This window comes from Pseudonaja textilis, chromosome Z, assembly GCF_049901715.1.
Source record: "Pseudonaja textilis isolate UNSWEBS1 chromosome Z, rPseTex1.2, whole genome shotgun sequence".
Classification (NCBI taxonomy): domain Eukaryota; kingdom Metazoa; phylum Chordata; class Lepidosauria; order Squamata; family Elapidae; genus Pseudonaja; species Pseudonaja textilis.
In genome coordinates this window covers 6,360,569-6,370,831 of record NC_142008.1, presented here as the reverse complement: position 1 = coordinate 6,370,831, position 10,263 = coordinate 6,360,569, and the positions used below count along the sequence as shown (strand labels likewise).

General features: G+C 41.1%; 1 protein-coding gene across 1 annotated transcript in view; it reads left to right on the top strand.

Annotated features, from left to right (window-relative positions):
* The first annotated feature begins 385 nt into the window (after positions 1 to 385).
* WDR86 (WD repeat domain 86) overlaps positions 386 to 10,263 on the top strand; it is a 32,550-nt gene continuing 22,672 nt past the window's right edge. The window contains 3 exon segments of the mRNA XM_087917421.1: positions 386 to 607; positions 3,298 to 3,439; positions 5,405 to 5,843. Coding sequence (XP_087773547.1) covers positions 412 to 607; positions 3,298 to 3,439; positions 5,405 to 5,843 — 777 coding nt within the window. The 5' untranslated portion in view covers positions 386 to 411.

The window sequence follows — 10,263 nt, the reverse complement described above, 5'->3', positions numbered from 1 at the left end:
CTGCAGCTAATGAAGGGAATCAGGGCCCTTTCCTTCACCGTAAGCCATGCAACTCATGTTGCTCCCTTCTCCATTCCTCCCTGCGTGCCCTAGAATGAAGAGGGGGTATGCCTGGGTCTTCCTCCAAATTCCCTCTCCCTTGCTCTACCTCTCCCCTGCTCTGCCCAGCTGGCCTTTCCCCTTCCCCCGTTTCTTCCACAGCCAACGGAGCCACACTCCCACTCTCGGTCAGCTTCTAGGCCTCCCCCTCGAAGTCAGATTCCAACAGGGGTATGACTAATTTTATGCATTCATAACAGAAAGCAGAGGCTCTTTGCTGATTCTTTACCCCAAAAGATGGCTTAATTGGATTTGATACCGTTTGTTTTTGTAAGGCTTTCTCCTGATCTTAAGATGACCTGGACTTGATGGATGTCCCCATCCCAGCTCCTGCCTTGTGGCAGAATGGGGAGCAGTTCTTCAGCCCTCAAAATTTGCACTGATCACCGAGGGGGCATCAACTGGATCAGCCTGAGTCCAGATGGGCAGTGGCTGTTAACGGGCAGTGAAGATGGGACGGCACGACTCTGGAGCACTGCCAACAACCAGTGCCAGACCCACTTTCAAGGTAGGCCAATTGCAGAATGAAAGAGTTGGAAGGGACTTTAGAGATCTTCGGTCCAAAATTTATCCTTTGGTTTTGAGATATAAATTGATTATGGACCATCTAGTCAATATTGACCCTCAGCAACCATAAAGATGGATGTTCTCCAAGATCAGAGGTGGTATTCAACAGGCTCTGATCAGTTATGGAGGACAGGTAGTGGAAATTTTGAGTAGTTCAGAGACCCAGCAAATCCCACCTCTGACTGGCCCCATCCCATCTATTCGCTGCCTCCAGAGCCCAGCTGATTGGCTAGGTCTTCTTTGGTTGCTCTGCACAGGAGAATGGATCTGGAAAGCAGGTTAGTGGGGTGGGGAGGAAATGGGGATTTTACAGTATCCTTCCCCTGCCACACCCACCATGCCATGCCCACAGAACCGGTAGGTAAAAAAATTGAATCCCACTACTGCTCCATAGTGAGCTATCTCCAACCTGGTCCTTCCAGAACTTCCAATGGTGGATCCATTTCTGTTGGAATTTAATCCATCCATGTTGCTTTCTGGTCATCCTCTTCTCTTTCTTCTCATCTTGTCCAATATTATAGATTTCGCTATATAAATCAATATAGGGGAGCTGGGTCTTTGCAGTCAACTGATTGACTAACGTGCCAGGAAGTTGATGTTGACTCTTCACGATCTTCTCCAAAACGCTTTATCCCCAGCCTGGCTGTTCAGGTGTCCCAACAGTGCACCCATTGTTGTTACACAGGTAGTCCTGAACTTACAACCATACATTTAATGACTGTTCAAAGGTCACTGAAAAAAGTGGCTTGGCTATTTTTCACAGGTACGACTATTGCGATATCTCCGTCGTCACATGACTGAAAGTCTGGTGTTTGGCAATTGAACTGGGGTCATGTGATCGCCTTTTATGATCTTCTGACAAGCAAAGTCAGTGGGAAAGCCAGATTCACTTAACAATTGCGTTACTTACGTAACAACTGAACTGATTCACATAACAACTATGGCCAAAATTGGTCACAAAATGGGTCAAAACCAATGGAAATTTTGGGATCAATTGTGGTTGTAACTTGAGAACTAGCTCTAATCAAATCCATCTACCTCCGGCACCTAAATTCTTCCGAATTGCACAGATGTATGGAAAAGATGCATATGGAGAGACAGTTTGGTTTGGGGATTGATTCTAGCCTAGAAACCAGAAGATTTTTTTCATCTTAGTCATGAAAGCAAGGTAACTTTGGGCCAATCGCTAGGAGACTTTGAGTTCTAGTCCCACCTTAAGCATGAAAGCCAGCTGGGTGACTTTAGGCCAAATATTAGGCAACTGTGAGTTCTAGTCCCACCCTAGGCATGAAAGCCAGCTGGGTGACTTTAGGCCAATCGCTAGGGAGACTTTGAGTTCTAGTCCCACCTTAAGCATGAAAGCCAGCTGGGTGACTTTAGGCCAAATATTAGGCAACTGTGAGTTCTAGTCCCACCCTAGGCATGAAAGCCAGCTGGGTGACTTTAGGCCAATCGCTAGGAGACTGTGAGTTCTAGTCCCACCTTAAGCATGAAAGCCAGCTGGGTGACTTTAGGCCAAATATTAGGCAACTGTGAGTTCTAGTCCCACCCTAGGCATGAAAGCCAGCTGGGTGACTTTAGGCCAATCGCTAGGAGACTGTGAGTTCTAGTCCCACCTTAAGCATGAAAGCCAGCTGGGTGACTTTAGGCCAAATATTAGGCAACTGTGAGTTCTAGTCCCACCCTAGGCATGAAAGCCAGCTGGGTGACTTTAGGCCAATCGCTAGGAGACTGTGAGTTCTAGTCCCACCTTAAGCATGAAAGCCAGCTGGGTGACTTTAGGCCAATCACTAGGAGACTGTGAGTTCTAGTCCCATCTTAGGCATGAAAGCCAGCTTTCTCTCAGCCCAGCCCACCTCACAGGGTTGTTATTTTGGTAAAAAGAGGAAGAGGAAGGAGTATTGTGAATGTTTGCCGCCTTTTAGTTATTTATAAAGTAATAAAGGTGGAATAAACATCTAAGTATGGATGCCATATAGGTAGGTCAATGACATCATAGAAACACTTGGGCGGTGCAGTGTGGCTGCTTTAGGCTTTTGTTCACGTCCCTTGCATTTAATGCTCTTTTCTCCCTGCTATATCTCATGATTCTGCCTGTTGGGGTGCTCTTCAGTCCAGAAGTGTGATAGTCTTTGGCTCTTCTGCTTTTAAAATAGATATTGCTGGCAGAGAGCTCTGGTTAGGCTATGGCGGCAAACAATCTGAAGCTTTTTCTGACTAAAATCATGAAGTTGAATTTAAATTGAGTGAAGTTGTGGGGAGGAATCTATTCTCTCACCCCAATTTTTCACTTATATCAGTGTTCTCAACCTTGGCCCCTTTAAGAGAGGAGGACTTCAACTCCCAGAATTCTCTAGCCAAGAATTCTCTGGCTGGGAGTAATTCTGGGAGTTGAAGTCCACCCATCTTAAACTGGCCATAGTTGAGAAACACTGATATACTGGAAATCTTCTATAAGTTTTTAAATGTGAAGACATTTTATAGTGCTTGGTTGGTTTCCTGCAGATGTTTCATTGTTGTGTTAATTAGCATGTTGCAAAACCCAACAGTTTAACCCTACATACATTGTCCACCGTTGAAAATAGCAATAGGATTGATCTGTCTGCCTGTCTGTTCGTTCATTCATTCTAGGCCATGAAAGCTACATCACATTTTGCCACTTAGAAAATGAAGTTGCTTTCACCTGCAGTGCGGATCACACTATCAGAAAATGGGATGTGATGACCGGAAGATGCCTCGCTATTTATCGTGGACACACATCCATCGTGAATAGGTACAAATTAAGGGTGATTATTTTACATTTCCTAGACTTGCTCTCTCTGTTCCAATCTCTACATTGTAAGATCTGAAGAAATAGCAGCTGAATGAGGGCTAGCACCTGCCCTAATTTCTACCTCTTATCAGTGGTTTTCTGGCCATTCTCCCAAAGTGATGTATTAAACATGTTTAATTCAGCATGTTTTAGATTTGAAACATTCCCACTTTGTGGGCCAGTTCTAAAAATGAAACAAACAGTTTCAAACTTTCTTGCTGAGCACAGAATACTCCTAAAATGATTAAAGCATCGCATTTTGTACCCCATTTACAAGTAGTCCTCAGCTTACGAATTTTGGGGAGTACCTGTATATAGGAAGGCCTGAGGGCGGATTGCCCATTTCTCCTTCCTTTACTTCCATGCTTTGGAAGGGCAACATGCAGACGGCACAGGTAATTACCAACACACTTTAATCTTAATGAAATTTGCTTTGAAATATCAAATGCTCTAACTGATTCACAAAAGACTGTACAGAAATCAGTTTACCGTAGACCTCTGATGAGGAAACATTGCCTGCCTAGAACCACTGTTGGTAATTTTGAGAATTTTGGACGGGCATATTTTGTTCCATTAATTTTGGAAGTACAAAAATAATCTATATTTCTCTGGAGGAATTATTTCTGCATCCCACATTACAAAGTTGGAGAGGGAAAACTACATGCCTAAAGCTGAAAGCCTAAATATATTGAATTTGGATAATCATCAGTAAGAATCTACTGTAAACAGATCCTACAGAAAGTTGAACAAGTTAGGGGAAACCTACAGCCATTGGTTTGTGGTATTCTTGTCAGTGGGAAAATAGAACGTATGCTACAGGGAATCCTTGGCTTACAACCGTTTGTTGAGCAACCATTTAAAGTTCCGGCGACGCTGAAAAAGTGACTTACACTGACAACTGTCACAGCATCCCTCCAGTCACATGATCAAAATTTGGGTGCTTGGCATTGATTTATGATGATTGCGGCATCCCAGGGTCATGCGATCATCATTTGCAACCTTCTCAGGAAGCTTCCAACTAGAAAAGTCAATAGTGGAAGGCAGATTTGTTTAACAACCATGTGGTTCACTTCATAACTGTGGCAAAAAGGGTCATAAAATTGGGTGCAATTCATATAACAATGGCCTTGCTTAACAATGGGAATTCTGATCATCAGTTGAGGGACTGTTAGAGTGGAAAAGCTTAATTGAATTGAATTCTTTATTGTCATTGTATGTATATACACAGTATACATACAACAAAATTCACATAACACCCAGAGACCAGACTCAACATGCACACACACATGACAATCCCCAAACACACACACCACCCGCCAAAATTCCCCACCCCATAAAAATACATAAGCATCCACAAAACAGATCAAGTAATACTGTCCAACAGCTCACTGATGGTGGTCCTTAAGTTCATTGTTAAGTGCAATTATAGCTCTGGGATAAAAACTATTCAGAAAATGTGTGGTTCAAGTTTTAATTGTTCTGTATCTTCTGCAAGAAGGTTCATAAATATTTCACAAAGATTGTAAGCAGGATGGGAAGAGTCTCTGAGAATGTTGTGCAACTTCCTCAAACAGCGAGATGCAAAGATGTCATCTAGGACTGGTAATTGGAGCCCAATTATATTCTGGGCAGTTTTAATGATTCTCTGTAGAGCTTTTCTGTCCGCTACAGAGCTGCTCCCCTACCATACAAGTATGCCGTATTTCAGGACAATCTCAGTGGTGCTGCGGTAGTAGGACAGAAGTAGATGCTGAGATAGATTTATCTTCCTGAGCATTGCCAGAAAGGACAGCCTCTTCTTCTGTGCCTTCTTCACAAGTTTAACCTTCGAAGTGAAATTTCTGCACCAATGGAAACTATTTCCTCCATGTTACTTTGTTCAGCCGGGATGAGAAGTTTGGTGAGTGGCTTTTTTCCTCCCAACAGGATCCTAGTTTCCAAGGATTACCTCTTCAGTGGATCCTACGACAGGACTGCACGCTGCTGGAGTGTGGATAAGGAAAAACCGATCCAGGAATTCCGGGGCCATCGCAACTGTGTCCTGGCCTTGGCACTCTACTCCTCGAAGGATGTCCTCGAAGAGGAAGAGATGGAGGAGGAGATAGAAGAGGTGGAAGAGCTAAGTCAAGACTTTCTGGTGACAGGGAGCACAGACTGCACGGTCAAGGTCTGGTGGGTGTCCACTGGGCGCTGCCACCAGACCCTGCTGGGACACACTGGGGCTGTCTTGTGCCTTATACTTGATGCTCCAAACAGGGAGCTCTTTTCGGGAAGCACTGATTACACCATTCGGACCTGGAACATTGTGACAGGGGAACAGTTGAGAGTCTTCAAAGAGCACCAAGGATCCATCATTTGCCTAGAGGTAAGAAAGGTTGCCTTTTTTCCAAAGGGGGTTGCAGCATTTGTGCAACTGATACTTTTGGGGAGGGAAAAATACAGGAGAGGGAGTTCGTTTGAAGAAGGAAGAGAAGAAAAGCTAGGCACGCAGAGTTGGAAAAGGATTTTTAACAAAACATCACCCTAACATATATCTATCTATGTCTGTTTATCTATCTACTGTATCTCTTTCTTTCTTATCTATCTATCTATCTATCTATCTATCTATCTATCTATCTATCTATCTATCTATCTATCTATCTATCCATCCATCCATCCATCTATCCATCTATCTCTAATCTATCATCTATCTCTATCTCACAATCCAACATATCTCATGGTGAATAGAAGGAAACTGACTAACTGCTGTTCTCCATAAGGTGAAGGGGTTTGGATCATGTCATTAGAAAAGCTCAGCTATTGTGGTTTCTCACCTATGGTTACTAACTGTAATCTGTGGACCCAAATATTGTGGTATATTCAAGAAACCATGATTTATGAGAACCATGCTTTAGAAAGGTGTTACGTGTGAGGAAGTAGTATTGGAGATGGATACTCACGAGTAGCAAAACTTGGAGAATTTCTGGGGAGCAAAAGTAAGAGCAATAGATTGGACAGTGTGTCCTTTTATTTCTTTGTATTTTTTATTATTTCTTGGTTGAACAATAATATCTGCACTGAAGCCAAATCATAGATCCCAAGGAAAGCGTTTAATATCTATGTAAGGTAATTAAGAAATGGTAATACTTTGGTACAGGTGGTTTTCAACTTACAATCACAATTGGGACGAGAATTTCCACTGTTAACCAAGGTGGTCATTAAGTGAAGCACATGGTCATTAAATAAATTCAGGTTCCCTCATTGACTTTGCTTATCAGAGGCCAGATAGGAAGTGGCAAATGGAAATCAGCTAATTCCAGAACCCTTCAACCATCATAAATACATGCCAGTTGTCCAGAGCCCAAATTCTGATCATGTGACCACAGAGGCACTGTAACAGTCACTAGTGTGATAACTGGTTATTGGTTATTTTTTTCACTTAAATTTTGAATGGTCACTAAGTAATGGTTGTAAGTTGAGGACTACCTGAACCTAGAAAAGTAGTTGGCTGGATTGCTGCCCATAGACCTATGGATAGTTTTGGGGGAAAGAATCCATGAATCTTGAGAGAGTGATTATTACAGCAATTGATCACTCTAAAGACAGAAAATTGTTTTCTGCTAGTGGGTGTGAAGGAAGCATTTGGTTAGAAGACAGATTACTATATAAATAATTTCAATAAATAAACACTTAAATAAAAATGAATTTTTCTGAGAATCTGCAGTGTTCCATGTTTCTTTGATGTTTCTGCAAAATATTTTTCCAGGAATATTTTGGTCTTTTATCAAGACTTGGAACAGGCTCTCTGTCCAATTGTTCTTGCTTTCTATGAACTGTGTCATGCTCCAACAGAGCAAATCAAATCTTTTTCAAAGACAGCTGAGGAGACCAACTAAGCCATCTTCACATTTATAAGTTGGAATTGTGTCTCTCTATTAAACTTAAAGCTGAATATTTAGGCACCCCGTGTTTCCTCAGGTCTTATTTTCTTTTGGGCCCAAAATATGCACTAGGTCTTATTTTGGGATGTGTGCGTCTTATTTTGTTTTCATGTAAGGGAGGCTGATTTCTTCTGCTTACTTGTGGCAGGGCAAGAGGCTGCATGGTGCGTCACTGCTGAATTCCAAATGTTTTGAAAACCTGGATGTTTGTACCAGCAACAATGCATGGAGATTAGTGATATATTTCTTTTCTGCTTATATAATTTTGTATTCTTTGGTTCTTTTTTCACTTAGAATAATGCTACCTAGAATCAAAACCATTGATTGATTATGTGCTATCAAGCTGATCTTTCCACCCCTAATAGCACACGGCCCACATGGGCTTACCTCATAGCCAGGTCCCCACAGCCAGGCCCATCCACGCCCCGACACCTGCCTTGCCTCACGGCTGCAGCACCAGCACATCACTCAGCCCTCTGGTCCATTGCGGCTGCAAGAAGTGGACCAGCAGCCATGGGGGCTCCTACTGCACATGGCTGCTGGTGCTGCCACTGCAAGGCATGTGTCAGGAGGTGGAGGGCCCAACTGTGGGAGCTCAGAGGTAAGCCAGTGCAGGACATGTGGGTCAGCTCCATTCTCCATTGCCTTGCCTCATGGCCTCAGCACTTCGAGCAACTAGATGAAATGGGAGGGACGCCATCTGCGCAGGCCCTTAAGTAGGGCTTATTTTGGGGGGTAGGGTTTATTTTAGGAGCGCATGTAAACACATGCTAGGATTTATTTTCGGGATAGGTCTTATTTTGGGGAAAACAGGGTAGCCCTTGACATACAATCACAATTGAGCCAAAATTCTAAATGAGATATTTCTTAACTGAGTTTTGCCCCATTTTATGACTTTTCTTGCTACAGTTGTTAAATGAATCTCTGCAGTTGTTAAGTGAGCAACATGATTGTTAAGTGAATCGGCTCCTCATTGACTTTGCTTGTCAGAAGGTCACAAAAGATGATTATATGTCCCCAGGATGCCTGAAACTGTCATAAATACGAGTTAATTGACAAGGTCTGGATTTTGACCACGGGATGCTGCAACAGTCATAAGTGTCAAAAACAGTCATGTCACCTTTCTCATTGTAGCTGTAACTTCAAACTGTCATTAAATAAACTGTTGTAAGTCGAGGACTATCTATATTTGGAAAAAACTATTGTTGAAAAGATTCTTTCTCTGACTACCACTTCTCCTGTCCCTTCCAAATCTTAGAAAATTAATCCTTGTTTTTGTTGCTGAAAAGCACACCTGTCTTTCTAATGAAAGACAGAAAACCAAGTATGTTTTTCTTGATTGACCACTTTATTTTATTTTGACATAAACACAGCAAAGGACCTGCATAGGTTTTCTTGTAATATACTTGGTATGTGTCTGGTGATATAGGATACCTTGAGCCTGAGGCTCTGATATTTTTCCATTCCATTAGCCAAATGAATGTTGTGGGAGATTGCATGGACATTTAAAAAAAAATTTAAAATAATGGATCACTTTTAGAAGCATTCATTCAAGAAATTCTTGAGAATATAGTGATGAATTTGCAACACATGGAAGCTTTGTGAATGAGAATATTAATCAAGTATTTACCCAGGTGAGGCACACTTTCTGCAGAGCAGTGATTTTCAATCTTGGCAGTTTTAAGAAGTACAAACTGCAACTCCCAGAATTCCTCAATCAGCATTCTTGAATGAGTGGAATTCTGGGAATTGAAGTCTGCATGTCTTAAAGCTACCAAAGTTGAGAAACATTGCCTTGGAGGGAAGATTTTCAATATACAAATGTTGGTAGAATGAATTGAAAATGCAGATCTTGATGGTGGAATATACAATGTCCTAAGGATTTGTAATGGATCCTATATTTTTATCTTTGAATGTTATTAAGTAAATATTTGTAGATAAGCTTGCTTCAAACTTTTTAGTGTGAATTGAATTGCTTTTCCTGGTCCATTCAGAAATATTTGCCCTTCATCCAGAAGATTTTATATTAGAAGTGCAACAAGTGGAGATAGTTTTAGCACTAGCACTTAAACTTATATAACGCTTCATAATGCTTTACAATCCTCTCTAAGTGGTTTACAGAGTCAGCTTATTGCCCTCAACAATCTGGGTTCTCATTTTACCAACCTTGGAAGGATGGAAGGCTGAGTTAACCTTGAGCCAGTGGGAAATGAACTCCTGGCAATGGGCAGAATTTGCCTGCAATACCGCATTCTAACTACTGTGCCACCAGGGTGCTTATTTCACCTCTTATTTCAGATGTGCCAGTGTTTTTCTTTTTAAAAAAACAATTTTATTGTTTTGTTTTTTTTAACAAACAAACAAGTAGACAAAACATAAAAACATCAGCTCTCATCCATACTTATGTACAAACAGTGTGTCGGTTGGTTCATCAGTTTTGTGCATACGTTTCGTAGTCATAATTTACAATTACTTTACATAATAACTCTTATTATCAATCCAAACTTATCTAACCTCATATCATTATATAAAAAAAGATTTGACTATACTTTTATTCAATCATGCCTTATGAGATAACTATGATTAAAATAATTTATTCTGTAACAAATCATATAATCGTATTACCAATTCTATCCTAAAAAAAGAAAAACATTTTATAAATATAATATCAGATACCAGAAAAAAAAAGTAAAATCAATAATATTCCTCATTGTCTAACATTCCAAATATTCTATTTTTGTATTCCATCATCCAACCATTGATAGAAAAGGTCCCAAATTATATAAAATTGTTTCTCTTCTTGCTCTCTAATTTCAAATGTCAATCTACTCATCTCAGCACATTGCAATATTTTCTTGATAACTT